This window comes from Ruditapes philippinarum, unplaced genomic scaffold (assembly GCF_026571515.1).
Source record: "Ruditapes philippinarum isolate M1 unplaced genomic scaffold, ASM2657151v2 ctg3183_1_1_1_1, whole genome shotgun sequence".
NCBI lineage: Eukaryota > Metazoa > Mollusca > Bivalvia > Venerida > Veneridae > Ruditapes > Ruditapes philippinarum.
In genome coordinates this window covers 136,322-156,090 of record NW_026856612.1, presented here as the reverse complement: position 1 = coordinate 156,090, position 19,769 = coordinate 136,322, and the positions used below count along the sequence as shown (strand labels likewise).

General features: G+C 35.0%; 1 protein-coding gene across 1 annotated transcript; it reads left to right on the top strand.

Annotated features, from left to right (window-relative positions):
- The first annotated feature begins 46 nt into the window (after nt 1–46).
- On the top strand, nt 47–19,212 carry LOC132747128 (protein downstream neighbor of Son-like). Its single transcript, XM_060736445.1, has 10 exons — nt 47–409; nt 4,456–4,584; nt 6,703–6,888; nt 7,654–7,769; nt 12,487–12,543; nt 13,373–13,548; nt 14,347–14,446; nt 15,159–15,284; nt 16,292–16,487; nt 18,623–19,212. Exons 1-10 carry the CDS (start codon nt 131–133, stop codon nt 19,037–19,039), a joined length of 1,782 nt encoding a protein of 593 aa, XP_060592428.1. The 5' UTR covers nt 47–130; the 3' UTR covers nt 19,040–19,212.
- The last annotated feature ends 557 nt before the right edge of the window (nt 19,213–19,769 follow it).

Sequence of the window (19,769 nt, the reverse complement as noted above, 5' to 3'; positions counted from 1 at the left end):
GTGTACCTAAAGCGCGAAATTTAACAAATTAGTGGAAAAAACGTATTATAATTTGAGAAAAGTAAAAGTGTTGTTGATAACAGACGGTTCTTAGTTGAAAGACAAATAGTGTAAGATTTCAAACTGACATATGGAACCTTCAGAATGGAAGAGACCGTCAGATGTTATGAAAATTCACAGAAGACGGAAATCTGTGTCACAGAAACGCATCACATCAGACCCAGACAAACGTACCAGTATTATCTACAAATCACCTTCAAAATCTGTGAAAAGAAAGAACCCTTTTCACCAGGATAGCCCACATCCATTTCCTTCAAAAAGACAACATGTTGACTTCAAAGAAAATAAAGAACAGGGACAAGATCCCTTGAATTGCCAGTTGTTCACATTACTTGATACAGCAAATGGGGTAGGAAATTATATATAGTAATCTATCAGTTTCATAAAGAATATTTTCAAATATGGCCTGCCTTTCCAAGGATTTTAAAAGTTCAGGCAACAGTGGTAGAATTAACATCTTCTTCTTCTTCTTCTTCTTCCAATATAGTACAGACACCTTCCGGCGTATACTCGTACTAGCGCAGCGCGGTGTGAGAGTGTCTATGTACAAGAGTGATTTAAAAAAAGTACTATGTATAGTGCTGGTAAAAAGGTAAAAACACCGGACTGTCTATCGGAGAGTGAGTGGGAGTACTTCCCTCTTGAAGCTGTCTATGGTTGTACAGCTTACAACTGTCTGGGGAAGACTGTTCCAGAGGCGGATGGTGTCTGGGAAGAAGGATCGCTGGTAGCACTGGGTCCTTGCAAATGGTACCAGGTAGTGAAGTCCATGTCCTCGAACAGAGATGACTGGGGTGAGGTTGGATGTAGGACTTCTACTAGGCCATTTACTATACGGTACATCATGGTCACCTTGGCATGGGCTCTGCGTTCTCGGAGGGTAGGCCACTGTAGGTGTTGCAGCATCGATGTCACACTGCTGGTTCTTCTGTAGTCTGAGAAGACCATTCTTGCTGCTCGGCGCTGCACCATCTCCAGTTTCCAGATATTTGCCTCAGTGAAAGGGTCCCAGATGATAGAGGAGTATTCCACCAGAGGTCTCACGAGGGTCATATAGCAGAGCTCTTTGGTCCTTCTTGGGCATTGATTGATGTTTCTCTGTAGAAAGGATGTGGCATTGTTGGCTTTCTTTGTAGTTAGATCAATGTGATGGTTCCAGTTTAGTGACTTTTGGAAGTTGAGGCCTAAATATTTTGCTGTATCTACTTCTTCTAAGATGTGTCCATGGATGTTATATGGTTGTCTGATTGGTTTTCTCTTGTTTGTTATGTGGAGTATCTGGCATTTTTGAGGGTGGAATTCCATCAACCAATCCCTTTCCCATCTTTGTAGTCCATCTAGGTCCTTTTGTAGGGCTATAGCATCTTGGTCTGAGTGGATAGAGCGGTAAAGGGCACAGTCGTCAGCAAACATTCTAGTGGTCGATTCAGGTGATACATAGTTGGGTAGATCATTAATGAAGATGAGAAATAAGAGAGGTCCTAGAACACTGCCTTGTGGGACACCTGACTGGACAGGTGCTTCACCTGATTTGCTGCCGTCTAGTAACACTCTCTGGCTCCGATCCCCTAGGAAGCTGTTTATCCACTTTAGTAGGTCGTTTCGTATACCATAGAATTGAAGTTTTGTAAGTAATCGGTGGTGTGGGACCTTGTCGAAAGCTTTGGAAAAATCTAGTAAAATGACATCAGTCTGACCAGCAGAGTCCATATTGCAAGCAAGGTCCTGGACTGTCAGTAAAAGTTGAGTCTCACAGGATCTGCGTTTACGAAATCCATGCTGGGCATCTGTAAGTATGTTGTAGGTGTCAAGGTGTTTCATAATGGTGCTTGTAACGATGTGCTCAAGTGCCTTACATGCTATGGAAGTAAGAGAGACAGGTCTGTAGTTCTCTGCTTTACTGCGGTCGCCCTTCTTGAAAATTGGTACCACGTTGGCAGTTTTCCAGTCGTCAGGGATGATTCCTTGGTCCACAGATGCCTGGAAGAACAGTGTAAATACAGGAGTAAGTTCTGTAGCTGCTTCCTTTAGAAGTCTTGCTGGGAGTTGATCTGGACCTGTAGCCTTGTGTGGATTAAGTCCTGCAAAGATCTTCTGTACTCCGCTCTCTGTGATTGTAATATGTTCAACCGGATCATGTGGGCTTGGTCCCATATCAGGAATAGTTGAGATGTCTTCATCCTTGTTGAAAACTGAAGAGAACTGCTCATTCAGGATATTGGCCTTTGTGTCGCTGTCGGAGTGAGTCATGCCCGTTTTGCTTTCAGTGGTGCTACTCCCTGACTATCTGTTTTCTTGCTTTTAATGAAACTGTAGAACCTTTTGGGATTAGAGGCAGACTCTGGACTGACAATATTGTTGACATACTCATTGTAGGCTTCTTGACATGCCAGTTTGGATTTTTTCTTGAGATCTTCATATCGTTTTATGCTTTTATGAGACTTGGTTGATTTTGCATGGGCATATGCTCTCTTTTTCCTTCGACTCAACTGTTTGATGTCTTTGTTTATCCATGGCTGGCTAAATCTAGAGCTGCTCATCTTGGATGGCACACAGGAGTCAAGGACTTTCAGGAGATTGTCTTTTATGTCTGCCCACATAGTGTTGATATGGCTAATTGTTGTGTAAGTTTCTTTAAAGTGTTGTTGAAATTGGTGACATTTGCTTTTCAGTTGGTCTATATCTGCATTTTTCCATAGATGTATAAGTCTTTTGACTGGTTTTGATCTTTTAGCCGATGCACTGGATTCAATGAAGACTATGTCATGGTCACCTAGTCCTTGCAGAGTTGTACTGCGTGTTGTAAGAGTAGGACGATTTGTGAGGAAAACATCCTGAATGTTGTCTTTTCTTGTTGGCTGAGTGACCATCTGGTGAAGATTGCAGTATTCAACAACTTCCAGAATCTTTTTGTTGATCCTGTTGGAATTCTGGTTACCTTCTACTGTGTTATGGTCCAGTTAATGTGAGGTAGGTTTAGGTCTCCACCTATCCATATTACTGCATTTTTGTAACAATTTTTTATGTTTTCTATTGTGGAAAATAGATATTCAGTATACGTTTCATCTCTGTTGGGTGGTCTGTAGATGGAACCAATGATGAGAGTTTTGTTTTTATCAAGACTGACTGTAGCAAACACTTGCTCTGTGTTTGGTCCTGTGTCCAGCTTTTCATAGATAAGGTCGTTTTTCAAACCAAGAAGGACACCGCCGTACCCATCTTTCCTGTCTTTTCTGAGAATGTCATAGTTTGGTGGGAATATTTCAGAAGAGTGAATGTTAGGATTCATCCAAGTTTCAGATCCCATGATGATACTGGGGTCAGCAGACTCTAAGAGGTTGCAGATTTCAGCTTTCTTGTTCTTGCAGCTTTGGAAGTTGATGACCAGTGTTCTCAAACTGCGAAATGACGGGGTTGATTTTTTCTTGTGTGAAGTTTTAGGAGAAGAACTGGAGATAGGGGGGCCAGGACTTGAAGAGCATGTAGTGGTTGATGAGTCAAGTGCATTGAAAGAGTTACTAGTTGTATCAGTAATAAATGATTCAAATAAACTTGTAGAGAAATTCGGCATGCCACAATTATCACAGTGCCATGAAATATTACTGTGGTTGCATAAGGTGTCATAGATAATTGAGTTCATTTGCATACACTGGGCATGGTACCACTGTTGACAGTCGTCGCAGGCTACGCCCTTTTGTTTCCATGTGACAGCCTTATTGCAAATCTGGCAGGGGTACTTCGGTTGACGGGGTCCTGGGTTGAGCTCAACATCTGACGAAGTAGCTATCAGCAGCAAGGATATGTAGAGAAGGGTATGCATTTTCCCTCTGCGTATGCATGGATATAGTGACAGCGAGCTAAGGTGTCTGGTTACAATAAAGTATTGCACATCCTTTGTTTGGTAATTTATATATTTGAAAAAGTTTGTTGATCGTAATGATCTGGGCTGGTATACATCTGGGGAGGAGAAGTTGATGCATGAGGAAACAATAGCTAATAAGGTAAGTAGATAACAGGTGCCGTGTGCGAAATCCATTTCTACAGTTTTGTTTACATTCTCATCCGTCGCCGCCACCGGAAGTCACCGGTAGATCGTTGAAAAAGTGTCAGGAGTGGTCTTTCGGACGAAGTAGGCAATCAGGTTTGGTTCAGGTTGAAGGATTAGGATATTCTTACCATACACACCAAGAAAGTTCAGCTAAATTACTAAATGAATGATGAAAACAATTAATTTTGCTCGTGAGCTTTTCGGAAGACAGTCTTACACCGCGCATGCGCAACACTCATTCTACATGATACTGCTTAACAATCAATTTTGATAAGGACTAGCAGGCCAGTTAAGAAAGTTGTTTATTTTTTGTTTTGTTGATAATACCAATTTCACATTTATTTCAGGAATTAGAGGACAACAAATGTAATAAACAGCGAGTACAAAGTGCAGCAGAGATTCTGAAAGAGCAGCAATATAATAAGATTCAGAAACAGTCAACTGCTAAACATGAAACAGCAAAACCTGTGAATAAGGTAATGACAAACCAGCTCTGAAAAATAAAAGATGTTCAAATAGACATTAAAATCATTCAGTTTTTCTTGCTTGTATGATTCAGGCTTCAATTTTTCAGTACTTTAAGTTTTCAATAAACCTTTTGGTTCGTTAGATATTTCATTGTGTCTTGATAACTTTGTGGATCTATGCTTTAAAGCAGGGTCTTTCAAATCAGGGCATTTTTTGTCAAAATTGTGAAGGGACCTGGGCCTGTTCTTTTTGTGAAAAAAGGGCGATATATGTCATAAAATTGTGAAAAAGAAATGACATATAACTTGGCATTTCACCACATTTTGAAACTGGAAACGGTTGATTATAATTTCTGACCTGTGTAAAATCTGCTTCCATTCATACATTAACCAGGTTAACATGAGCAAATACCATTTAAATGATTAAAACTATTTCTGTGTTATTGCAATTCGTGTAAATCAAGTTTTACCGCAAGGTAAACAATGTATTTCGAAACAAAGTCCCAATATTTTGTGAAATCTCTTTTGAAATTGTGAATTTTTATCTGCTATTTTGTGAAAAAGAGTGCAATTTTGAATTGTGAAGGGGCCTTATACCAACCCCTGTTATAGAAGGAAAAAATGCCCTGCAAATTGAATGGTCTGAAGTTGCACCAATTTTCTTGAACACTTACCTAATTTGGGAGTAGCAAGCTATACATGTACCTAGTTCTGCCGAGACATGTTTAATTGTAGCAAGAAGGGTTTACATAGCGCGTTTCCAGACCATTCTATATCAAAGACCCTGAACATTGTTGTGGCAACATGGCCGGGTGGTTAACCAACGGACTAGTAATCTAATGATCACTAGCCTTATGGGTTCAATCCCTGTCAGGGGCAAGTCGTTGTTTTCTTGAGCAAGAAACTTTACACTCATTGCTCAGTACTGGTTGGTTCCAGGAATGGATTTGAAAGTGTGTCTATAAGCTTATTGCTTCCTACACAATCGAACTAAAATAAATTCTGTATATAAACGGTTAAAACCAAAGACCCTGTTTAAAGTAGATTATCCAAATACAGTACAACCTCTGCAGAGCAACACCCAATTGGACACAAATTATATTATGATATGGTTGTTGCTGAGAGGAGTTGCTCTATAGAGGTGTTACTGTAAAAGGTTCAATCTATTGTGCAGTCTTACTTTGATGTCATGAAGGAAAGTGCATAAATTGATGATGTCATAAAGGAAAGTGCATTAATTGATGATGTCATGAAGGAAAGTGCATAAATTGATGATGTCATGAAGGAAAGTGCATAAATTGATGATGTCAATCATGAAGGAAAGTGCATAAATTGATGATGTCATAAAGAAAAATGCATAAAATGAAAAAAAAAAAAGTAGTTTTACATGACTGTAACATGATCTGATACACAAGTTGTTTCATTTTGACCAATAAGTATTGCTTCACATAAATATAATTATTAGTGTGTAGTCTGTGAAATATATTTTGATGTTGCATTAAAACAAAATCAAAACAAAATTAAGATCCTCTTATCTTCTTATCTTGTATTTATTGCAGTTTGTAAGGGAAATCACTGAGGTTTTTTGACATGAAAAAATTGAAAATGTTTTTTTCCAGATTTGTGTACCATATGAAGCAAAAATATGTGCAAAATTTCCCCAAAATGTCCCTGTTTATTCAGAATATTTATTTTCATTACATGAATAACCCAAACTTGAAAAACATTTAAATGTTTTGAATTATAAAAAATGTTGTAAATCAAACAAAAACTGATTTTCAATTAAATTTGATCCGCGAATATTTCTTCTTCATTTTTTGTGGGCTTTTTTTTCATTTTTAGTGTACAAATTGATCAATGTCAAAAAAATCAAATATTTTTGCTTTTAAGCTTTTGGACTTACACTTCACTTCTTTATAAAGTTGTTCTATTAGTATAATAACTGTAAAAAGGTTTGGTTAATAAATTTCTTATGTATGCATTTGTAATGTCTTATAAACCAGTATTTGATTCTAAAGAATTTACACATTTGATATAAACTTACCTTTCACTTAAAGATGTTTTTTCTCATTTTCCATGCCTTGATAGTTTTATGGATTTCAATTTTGTATGTTTTTTTTTCTTCAGCAAGATGTATTACCAGATGACAAAAATACCAAAGAGAATGAGGTGTCACCATTCTTGCCTGTGGATTGGTCCTTGAAGACCAAACTAAGAGTCGTGTCAAGTCGACCTTTACATTGGTGCACTCAGTTGAAATCAGCAGACGAAGCATTTGGAACCGAACATTTTGTAAGGAATACGGACATATCAGTAAGTCTTAATATTAGCCTCAATTATGAATCCAGTTAATTAAATATAGCATTATGGAATCTGATTATTGAAAAGCCATTGTTAATGATTGATTTGTAAGGTTTTCAGTCGCATCCTATAGTAGATCTGTGGGCTGCAGTTCTAGATGTCACAAATATATAACAAGGATCATTTTGTTTTTTAGTATTGAGCACTAGAATAAATGCTTATATTTTTGATGAATAGCATATATATATAGTTCTGCATATTTTCAAAGAGATATGCTGATTCAGACTTAATTGATATTTTTAGCTCACCTACAAACACTGTGTCCAGAACCCTTGGCTTTAAGATCACCTTACGTCCATCATCCTTCATAGTAGAATCTAAAATTTTGTTTAACATCATCTTGTGACTCTGGTAAAAAATTAACTATCCCTTGGTAACTTTATGTCTTCTGTTCTGTTAACTGTCAGTCTTACAAGAGCATTTTAGACCTGAATGGTTCTTTTTGTTATCATAAAATACACGTCAGTGTCAGGGGTTCTGCTAGCCATCCTGAGTGTCATTTAAAAATGATTTTGACCTTTGCCAATTACAAGGTCAAATCCCCTTATTTTATCAAAATTTGACCCTCCAGTTAAAATTCTATGGGTCAAATCAGGCCTTTTGGAAATTTGAAGAGTCAATGAGTCATTTCAAGAGTCTATACACCCTGACATTGTAAAAATTAGGTGATACCACATCAAATACCTCCAATGTCATGTGTTGTTTTTCATTTTTCAGGTTGATTCATCTGTTAATGATAAAAGACAATTTCATAGCTGTTGTATGTATTGGATACATCCTAATATACCCTGGATGAAACTCTTTCCTAGAATTGTGGATGATGGGAAATCTAGGTGCGTGTCTCAAGTTTTTAAAAATACCTCTAGTTTGGGATAATTCATTAATTCCATGAGTTTTTAGAGCTTTCATTGATTCAGTGCAAAGCAAATCAACAGTATATCGATATCAAACAACAAATATTGATGATACACCAATCTATTGATAATTACTTACTTTAAGTATTAATTACTTATCTGTAATTCTTTTTCATGCCTGTTTAAAAGATTTCAGTAAAAAGAATGTTCTTTCCATGTTTATAAATGCCCATTTTGTCATCACTGCTATGAAATATTCTTCTGCATATGTTTTGGTTGAATTTGTCATAATTTCTAGACATTCAATTTTAAGTCAACATTATTGATTTTCTTATATGTGTATCGATTATTGATCGACAGAAAAATATCAACAATATTATTGATATCCTTTCTATCGATGAAAGCTCTATGAATTTTAAGAATTTTCTCATTTTGGATTATGTGATAGAGGGTTAACGCACCTGCACCTTTTTCATGCATTAACATTTGTCGAAGCTTCAGGATGAATTAAAAGCCTGAGCCGGCAACAACAGCATGTGATCATGTTTTCTTCTCCATTAATGTATAACTGCATGTGCAGATTTTATGCAAGAATATCCGATATGTTTTATGCAAGAATATGCTTTATGTTTTTATGCAAGAACATTCTTAAAAAAATATATATTTAAACATTAAATGCAAAATAATGCATAAAATGTAAAAAGTTCTGGGTTTTTTTTCATATATATGTATATGTATGAGATATTGATAGTTGCCCCAATTAACTTTTGACCAACATGGTAGAGCAATAGCACCTTAATTCGACATACCCATTAATTCGACACCTTTTTAGCTCACCTGAGCACGAAGTGCTCAAAGGTGAGCTTTTGTCATCACTCTGCGTCCGTCGTGCGTCCTTCAAAAAATGGCGTCAAACTTTTCAAACAACATCTCCTCCTAAACTACATGGCCAATTGCAACCAAACTTTACAGAAATGATCCTTAGGTGGACCCCTTTCAAAGTTGTTCAAAAATTTAAATTCCATTAAAAACTCTGGTTGCCATGGCAACCAATAAGAAAAACTTAAAAAATCTTCTTCTAAAAAACCGTAAGAGCTAGAGCTTAGATATTTGGCATGAAACATCTTCTAATGAGTGCCTACCAAGTTTGTTCAAATCAAAGCCCTAGGGTCAAAATTGGCCCCGCCCCAGGGGGTCATTGATTTTCCCTATATGCATATAGTAAAAACTTAAAAAATCTTCTTTTAAAGAACTCAAAGAGCTAGAGCTAAGATATTTAGCATGAAACATGTTCTAATGGGTGTCTACCAAGTTTGTTCAAATAAAAGCCCTGGGGTCAAAATTGGCTCCCGCCCCGGGGGTCATTGATTTTCCTTATATGTGTATAGCAAAAACTTAAAAAATCTTCTTTAAAAAAAACCCAAATAGCTGGAGTTTAGCTATTAAGCATGAAACATCTTCTAGTGAGTGTCTACAAAGTTTGTTCAAATCAAAGCCCTGGGGTCAAAATTGGCCCCGCCCCGGGGTCATTGATTTTCCTTATATGACTGTGTATAGCAAAAACTTAAAAATCTTCTTTGAAAAAACCCAGATAGCTAGTGTTTAGATATAAAGCATGAAACATCTTCTAGTGAGTGTCTACCAAGTTTGTTCAAATAAAAGCCCTAGGGTCAAAATTGGCCCCGCCCCAGGGTGTCTTTGATTTTCCCTATATGCATATAGTTAAAACTTAAAAAAATCTTCTTTTAAAGAACCCAAAGAGCTAGAGCTAAGATATTTAGCATGAAACATCTTCTAATGAGTGTCTACAAAGTTTGTTCAAATAAAAGCCCTAGGGTCAAAATTGGCCCTGCCCCCAGGGGTCATTGATTTTCCCTATGTGCATATAGTAAAAACTTAAAAAAATCTTCTTTTAAAGAAACTCAAAGAGCTAGAGCTAAGATATTTAGCATGAAACATGTTCTTATGGGTGTCTACCAAGTTTGTTCAAATAAAAGCCCTGGGGTCAAAATTGGCCCGCCCCGGGGGTCATTCATTAGCTTGACTTTTTTTTTTTTTAGATATATACATATTATATATATACACATATATATTTAATAATATATATATATATATATATATATATAAATATATATATATATATATATATAAATGTATATATATATATATATATATATATATATATATATATATATATATATGTATGTATACGTATGTATGTATATATATATATATATATATATATATATATATATATATATATATATATATACAGTCACATTCCTCCATTTACGGGGCATCGGTCTATTTGAGACCATACTTGTGGGGTTTATATTTAATGTGGGGCATACATAAGGCCTCGCAACTCTGGCATGTTTAAAACGATGTATGGGGGCGTAGGCTACCCTTCTAACATAGTGCCCGTAGGCCGGTTTTAGTAGTAAATGATATATGTCCCACAAATGTATATATTTTTAATGGGGTTTTATGTTATTGGTCAATATGTTTTCACCTATGGTAAAATTAAATATATAGTTGATATATATAACTTAGTACCCCTTAGTTCTGTTGTTTGGAAATGTCATTATATGCCTACATAGTGGCATATATAAAAACTGACTGCATGAAATAATGCCACTCAACTCGGTCTTATAAATAGGCCCCGTAAGTGAAGATATGTGTGAATATATATATATATATATATATATATATATATATACATGCATACATATACAACCAAGTTTGTTCAAATAAAAGCCCTGGGGTTTAAACTGGCCCCGCTCCAGGGGCCTATATACAGGTGAGCGACTTTGGGCCATCATGGCCCTCTTGTTTTACAAACATCATGAAATCCCAGAATTATGCGTTTTAACTGATATTTTGATCGATATTTACGTTCATCATTCATTTGATGACGTCATGAATAAAATTCAGACCACATAAGCACTGATTTCGCTGACATTGGTTACTACAAAAGTGTGGCTCGAAAATTCGAACATTAAAAAGTCGCTTCTTAGGGAAACATGTAAGAGGTCGACCTATGTAACAGTAAAACTACTATTTATTTTTTGTCAAGTTATGCTATTGTTAACATTTTAAACACAATTATTGAAGTTGTTCTTCAAACTGGACCTTCAACAGCTTGTCTAGAGTTCTATTTCCAGCCAAGGCGTGAGTGTCGAACTTAGGAACCAAATTGAAAAGTATGTTTGTTATTTCGACACATGTGACTGAATCAATCCAATTTAGAACTAACTTAATCAAACTGACCAAATATGGCAATCCATGCACGTATATTGTATTTGGCTGTGGACGAATAAGTATTAATTATAGTATATAAATGTTACTCCGTTAACAATGTTTGTTATTGAGGAAATTTGAGGTATTAGATACCGCAAATAAATTCTCATGTAGAAAAATACATTTCATTAGTAACATGTAATGGTAATGTTTCGTGATGCTGTAGGTATACAATGTTTTTGGTTTAAATGAACTTCAGCAATAGGTATATTAGTGTTTTACAGTTTAAATTACATATTTATGCTAATTGTGTACACATGTCATGTGAAGCTAATGAAAAGAAATATTGCAGATGTTCGCCATCTAAGTTGATCAACACTATTTCTATATATGGTTCAAAGTGGTGTAATACATGTAATATAAAAGAAGATAAAAACAGCAATGATATTTGGCATCCTGACTGATAAGTGGAAATGCACCAACTAGGTGCGTGCTGACTGTTACAGTACATGTTACCCGCTTATCTGTTATAAAGTAAAGATTACAAGTCTAAGATCATTATGTATGGAAGAAAAATACATGTACTTTTAGGAGACTATTTACCTAGAAAAGAAACATTTGCCGGTATTGGTTAACTAAAAAACCGGTAGGCTACACGCTACACCGGCTCCCTTAGTAAGTGACAGACTTGCTTTGACTTTGGGCCATTAGAGATATAATCAATGGTGAGTATGAACTCTACCAATTATGTTTCAGAGAAGACTGATGATTTAAACTAAGAACTAATCTAAAAAACAGGAAATGTTTCCGCTATAAAGCCTGTCCGTGGTACATAATGTGCACTGCTGACTGTAATTGGAAATCCCCGCTTCAAAGATTAATAATTAACCTTTTTCTCTATAATCAAATTATGTGTGTAAGACATACAAAAATGTATCTACACAAGTCATGCACATTTTTACTAATTCAAGAGATGAACTGATCGTGTTTTTATTACAATATTCTGTCATAATCATGTTTGGCTCGTACAGTGTTATTAATAGTGTTGGAATTCATTTTATTAGTATATTATTTGAACTTTTAATGTATTTCTTAAACCTTAATTAGGGTGTCGAATTTAGGATCACCATGTCGAAATACCGGACCCTCAACGGACAAAGCTTATACTATCATTACATGGAAAACCTTAGATGCTACGTAAGAAGTAGTGTTTGAAAAGGGCGCGAAAATGTCGGATACTGTAAAGTGCGGTGTCGAAATAAGGATAAACATAAAAATGTTAAATTGTAACGAAAATTTATCGTAAGGTGTCGAAATATGGGTACATTACTCTATTTTATTTAGCCAATTTTTGTTGATTCACTGTTAAATCTGAATAAAAATTAATAAATATTTGAAGGATAACACCCCAGTGATTGGTTACCAATAGATTAATTTTATATACATGTATTTTCAGTTTACAAGCCTCATATCTCCTACAGGAAGATGTTCAAAAAAGCTTACAGGCAGACTGGTATGTTTGTTTGAAAATTGTGATTCTTAACCAGTCAGGAAATTTGTCTTCTGCTCTCAGTGGCGTCTGCTTTGTGTTTAGATTTCACCACATAGTCTCAAAATTCACAAAAGATATACCCTGATATTCAAGCAGCTTGGAACATGCCAAGGGGCGTCCATGGGCGAGTGTTGTTAAGGTTGTTGACTTAGAACCGTTTGCCTCTCACCACTGTAGGTTTGAGCTGCGTAAGCATCGTCAGATTCTATATGTGACAGAGCTATCCAGCTAGCTTACATAACATCCATGGTTCTACTCAGGTGCCTGTTTGTGCCTAAAATAATGCAAGGAAGGGCACCTGAGGTCTTTCTACCAGTAAAGCTGCAAAGAGGCCATATGACAAAAAAGAAGGGAACGCTTTTCACTCAAATCAAGCTAGGAATTGCACAAAATATGATTTTTAATTTATTTCTGATTATATTTTCTTAAATTTTCTTTTGTGTATTTTTCTATTTAATGTGCACCAGCTAATTTATGTAAGATATTCAAATTGCATGTTTGTAGGCCTTTGGACCCCATTGGAGTTCTTCCTTTAATAGGTTAAGTTTAATATCAAAACTCAGGATATAAGGCATACTTTGTCTAATAACCTTATTCTCTCTCTCCAATTGACTGTCACAGAAGTCTCGATTGTGTATTATTAAAGATTTGTTTCGAAATTCCGATCTGTGATATTATAATTATACTTTCATGTTTATCAATTGTGCTGTACCATTACTTGTGTATTGATTTAGTTTGAAAAAAAAAATGTTATTTAATTTATTTTCTGTTCATGTTTGTCTTTAAACAGGGAACAAAGTTTTACGTCTGCCTACCATCATTTGAGATCTGGACTGTGTCCTTATTTCTACCTATGCACCCATCAGTTTACAGTGCTGTTTTACAATAGATCAGAGACGCAGTCTGGTATTGTAGCTATGGTGACACCCACAACAAGGGGATTCAGAGAACTGCTTGAAAATGAAGGTAATTTGTGTGAATAGTGATTTTTTTTATCAGAAATAAGGGCAGGAGCACAATAAAGGGGCAGGGTGGAAAATATTCTGTTATTCTTGCATAACAAACAGGATTATCTACTGTTTACACCCATGTAAGACAAGTAGCGTGTTTTTAATGTTGTCATTCCCACATGCTTTTTATGAATGAATTGCGTATAGGATGACGTCAGTGTGTTGTTAAGAATGAAGTTGCCAATTCATACGCTACTATAAGAAAAAAGTGCTAAATGAAAATATCAGTTTCGTAATTTCTTTTGATAATATCATTAAATTGTAACATGCAAGAAAAGAATCAAACACCGGGTGTCGTCACACAGACAGGAATATCTAGCTCTCGGGTAACTGTCAGCGGAAACTCGGCAGAGGGTCGTTACTGCCATAAATAGTTTCTATTGAGCTAGATATTCCGGTCTGTACCGGCAGCCAGTGTAAGATTCTTATAGAATTTAACATCAATTCTAAAATATAGTTTTTGTTGTAGTTGTTTTTTTTTTTATTTTTGTTTTTTTGTCAACCATGTTAAAATAATGATGCAGTCACTGCAGAACAGCCATCTTTAGAATAATAACCTTTTGACAACAAACAAAGTTATCAGTTTTACCAAATAATAAGAATTTTTCAGGAAATGAATAACCTCCACAGCAGCACATCTCAGAAACAACAAAAAATCTCATTTTAATGAATTAGTCCAGCTGATATTTCTTGTTTTTGTTTTGATTCTTGTTTGTTTTGTTGTTGTTTGGTTTGTTCTTTTTTTGCTATATAGGAATTGAATTCAAGCTTCCAGTGGGGAACAAGTCACAGAGTCCCGATGGAAAACAGACTGTACCCAAGTCTTTAGATACAATTGAAGAAAATGCAGATAAGTAAGTTATTGTTTTGATTGTTTCAAATAAAAAACCTAGATAGATAATAGTGTAAATCTCACGTTTACCTTTTTAAAAACGAATGTTTTTATTAAAAAATTTTTTAAATTTGGAAGGGGGGTGGCTCTACCTTAAGGGTTTTTTTGTCTTAATTAAAGCAAAAACAAAGTCATTGGTCTCCAGGCTGGGGTTTAAAAATAAATTTTTTTCTGCATCCCCATCTCTGGGGGTTTAAAAACTCATCAGAGACTTTGGCTTCTTTAATGTGAGGAAGTTATCCAGGTAGCCTTCAGAAGCACAGTGTATTGGTTTGTGCCTGAAATAAAGCGCAAAGTTGCATCTTGATATCTGGAAAGTTGCCATACATTAATTATTACATTTACAGTGTTGATTTGATTGGAAACCCAACAAAACATTCAAAAGAGGGTGGTTCTAAAATTGGTCCTGAAATAAAACACAGAGAGGCACCAGCTGTATTTCTCAACCATTTGACAAGAAACTTTGCTGGAAAATGGAATCCAATGATGAATCCCAAGAAAAAAGGATGTCCTGTTTGAAGAAAACAACAATGCTGCTGAGGATTTTGTAACTTAACTCCCCTTTACCCTTCCGTAATTGCCAATCTGATTATATACTTACAAAAGATAATGTTATATAGCTTATATATGTATGCTTTTATTGTTGTTACTTGTTGTTATTGTTGATGTTACAGTCATGAAGACATTGATGACGACCCTGATGATATACTAGATGCTGATGATGCTGCACATGGCTGGCTTGAGAGTATGGGACTCGATAAAAAACAGTTTCCCTCCCTCGATCCAAACAAGGTTAAACTGTATCCTTTACCTAAATCTCGGTGGCTGAGTGGTCACTGTTGAAGACATTGTAAACAGTTGCCACTCACAAGTGGGTGTTTGATACCAAACAGGGACTATGAATTCTTTAATGTGAGGAAGTAAGCCATCTAGCTGTTGGAACGTTGTGGGTTCTACTTGTGTGCCTGCTCACAATTGACAAAATGCATGGTCAGCACTTTAGGTCTTCATCCACCTGTAAAACCGACAAGCAGCCATCATGACCTTTACTATGTTACCTTTCATCAGCTGAATTTCTTTAATTGACTTTTCCAACTTTCACCTTTGAACTGTCCATAATCATAAGTTTAGTACATATTCTGAAAACAAAGTGTATTGAAAGGAAAAACATCCAAAGACAAGATATAACATAAATAAAGTCATTTTCTTCCCATTACTAGTAGTATATTGAAGTATATAACTTGAATAACCTGTAAAATCTCGGACTGTTTGATGTTTGAGCACATGAACGTGAAAGATATTGCATTACATATATTTATTTTTTTTTGGTCAAGCTATAAAGAAGTTGCTGTTTAGGTAAAAAAAAATACCTTGGAAAGTTAACCGATTTACTTGCTAGAACGGTTGAACCGAAAGTGATTAGCCTTTGCCAATAATTAGCCTTTACCATAGGTATAGAGCCAGGATAGCCTACACATCAATACAGTTTGACCTGGCTCTCTATATATTGGCTGAATATCTTCAAATTTTTATCTTGGTATTCCCAAAATGTACAATAGTTCCCAACATTGAAGGGGGACAAGTCTATAAAAGAAATTCAGCAGGTGAAAAGTAACAGGTTTGAAGTGCTTACTCTTATGTATGAGTGTTAATAGAATATCTTTTGACATTGATTACCAATTTTCTCCCGTTATATGATATTGAACAAGTTGAAAACTGACTTTTTATCTTACCAGTAAGTACAATAACCTAGAATATTATATACATTGTGTATGTGTTGTTTTCTTTTCCTTGACATATGTTAAAGCCAGCGTGAAGGTTTCCGAGTGATTGATCACAGGCCTGAGTCACTAGTAATGGTGGAAGGATCAGACGTACAGGCGCTTTTTAACTTTCTGCTCAACTGTCGTACTTGTGTGGCCATGAGTGGAACACAAGCAGGACTTCCCCCAACAATACTTAGCCCAGCACCTTTCAAAGGAGCAACACTGAAGTCTCACAAGGTATTTTATTAACAAAATATAAGAACCAGAAAGGTTCAAACCCGGTATATCTTAATTAAAATCAGTGTTGACATGTGGTTTCTTTGTATTCTTCTTTTTCGACCAAATTTTTAGTCAGTTTTGAGACATATTTCTTTGCAGCCTATCCAAAGAAAACACTTTCCTTAAAACTCAAGAACATTCCAGAATGGGAGACAATTCTTACTAAGCTACTTTCTACTATAATTGGGAAAAATCAAAGTTGTATGAATATACCGCTCAGAAAGTGACATCAACATGTCCTGCAATGAAATAGTTCAAAGAAATTTGATATATTATTATTATATCAAGAAAATGTTATTTCCTTGATAGGTTTTTGTTTTATCAAGAAAATGTTATTTCCTTGATATATTATTGTAATATCAAGTGAATGTTATTTCCTTGATATATTATTGTAATATCAAGTAAATGTCATTTCCTTGATATATTATTGTTGTATCAAGTAAATGTTATTTCCTTGATATATTATTATTATACCAATAAAAAACTTGTTCCTTTTGAAGACATTTTATCAGATAAGACCATTTTTAGTGGTTAAAGTCACTGACTGTTCCTCACTATTGGTTCAAATCCCACTTGAGACTTTGAATACATGTACTTTTATTTGATCAAGCTATCAAGACAAAACCATTTATAAATATTTTATGTAAAATTTCAAAATACAGTAAGTACTGACTGAATAGCAAGCAGTGTTGACAACCATATTTGTCTGCACTACCATTATGGGTAAAGGTTAATGATTTGCATCAGACTTTGAAAATAATTTTGTTGAGTTGGTTGCTTTATGTTATATTTATGGCAATATTCAATTTTTCAATTCAAATAACTTTATTTGTGTTTAAAGTAAAATACATAGTATACATACAACAATTTTGTAATATGGTTGTGTCACCTTAACAATGTTTATAAATGTGAACAAAGACTAATTGTTTATATTATCCATTAAAACATATACATAAAACATAAGTTTCCTTAATGTGATTGTATCAAGTGTACTTATTAATACATTAAAGTCATGTAGTTCTTTTCCGCCAAAATACCAATGAACAAATAATGATCACGGATGTGCTTGTATTTTTTACATATAAAGAAAGCATGGAACTCACAATCTATATTATCTTTACAAGTTGTACACAAACGTTCTTCCCTTGGGATATTATTATGTCTGCCTATTCCTATACCTAATTTGTGCTTGGAGCAATGAAAATTACAAATGCCTTGATAAATATAAGCAGGCTTTCATTGGCAAGGGAGGATATTCAGAACAGGTTGCTTAAAAAGTTGCCTCCCTTACTCCATTAAATGCCTTTTTATTATTTAAAAACTTTGAAGAATACACTTCATTATTTGCATATCTATTAAAAAACTAATTAAGTAAAAATTGGATGTGCAGAACAACATGTCAAAACACTGTTTCTGTAAGGAAAGAAGCAAGAAAAATCATTAATTTGTGTTGTAATGATTTGTTTTTTCATCTTAAAAAATGAAATGATGGAGGGAAAAATATGTAATCATGAATGATGATTTTTGCAATTGCACCAGAAGATAGCCTGGCCATCCTGCACATCTGTGCAGTTTTACTTGTCTCTACCCTGTAGGCTTATTAACTTTAATTTCCATCTGTAGATACTAACAAAATTGATAATGAGGGTCCCGAAATGGTACCTTGGCAAGTCCATGTAATAATTTCTGCAAGTTAATAATGGACAAGACAAAATAGGGCATATTAAACGAGTGTTGTTTCAATTCTAAGTTTGTTAAACGGTTGCTTAAAATTATATTACATGTATGCTGATAATGCAAGCCTTTGTGGTGCATTATATTTCTTTACACGAGTTCAATAAATTAAGTAATGAACTAATAAAGTATTCTTTTTATCACATATCCAAAATAAGAACAATTTTTATAGTAAAAACAATTTGTTTTTCATTTACATGCCTATAGTGTAAGATGCAAAGTGTGATTTGCGCTTTTTAAATTTATGCTGTTATTATAATACGAAAATTGACGTCATGTTGCATAGTTATGACACTAGTGTAATATCATTTTTATTTAATGCCTTTTTTACAATCTTTCTAATTCTAATATTGTTTCAGGTGAAGCACACTGCAGTCAAACAAAGTGACAGGGATGGTAATATAACTCAGGCACATATAGTCGAGGTGGCTGGTCCAATCCTACCTCAGCATTGCCAGAGACTCGTATCACTCCTGCATCGAACACAGAGTGCTGACTATGGAATGGTGTTTAACAACCATGACGTCACAATCCCGTTCAATGTTCTCAGTAAACTTGGTGATCAAAATGCTAAGACTAAGAAAGATGTTGGTGAAACAAGCACACTTCTAGAGCAAATAGATGAAGAAAGCTCTGACTCAAAGACTGAAAACTGTGATAATTCTGCGAAAAGAGATACAGGAAATTTCCATAAACTTATTCCCATTGACGGGGACCGTATTTGTGCTGTTAAAGAGATAGTGTGTACGTTAGAAGGATTTACTTGGACAAGTTAATATTTTGGAAAGTTTAAAAACATGAATGTTATTTTCATTTATATTGTTTATTGATGATTTTACAAAATAATATATTAATTTTTGTAAAGCTTTTCCCTTGTATAATGTTGCCCTTGTATAATGTTGGAATTGTTAAAATTTAGATAAATAACAATTCATGAAACATAAGGAAACGAATGTGTTCTAGTCATTGGTGTCTGGTTCCGCCCATCTTTAATTATTTGATTTGGACATAACCAATGCCTTTCAAATAGAAACCAGTGAGAGGTTGGTAAAACCAGATTCAGGTCATTACACACAATATTAACAAAAATGTGCATCGCTTTGATAAGATTATATACAACGATATACATGTAATAAAATTATCACAGCGGTGTATCATTTAATCATTGCAAGTAAGTTGTAAGGGGGTATACTGGAATCTCGTCCGTCAGGCGTCCGTCGGTTTTACCTTGTCAGCCCAATAACTTCAGAATCCTTTGACCCACAGTCTTCATATTTTGTATTGAGATTGGTCATGATCAGTAGATGACCTCTATTGATTTTGAGGTCAAAGATCAAGGTCAGAAGAGTTTTGACTTAAAAAAGCTTATCGGCCCAAAAACTTGAGAATCCTTTGACCCATAGTTTGCATATTTGTCATGGAGGTTGATCATGATAATTTAATGACCCCTATTGATTTTGAAGTCACTAGGTCAAGGTCACGGGCCTTTAGTTCGAAAAGCTTGTC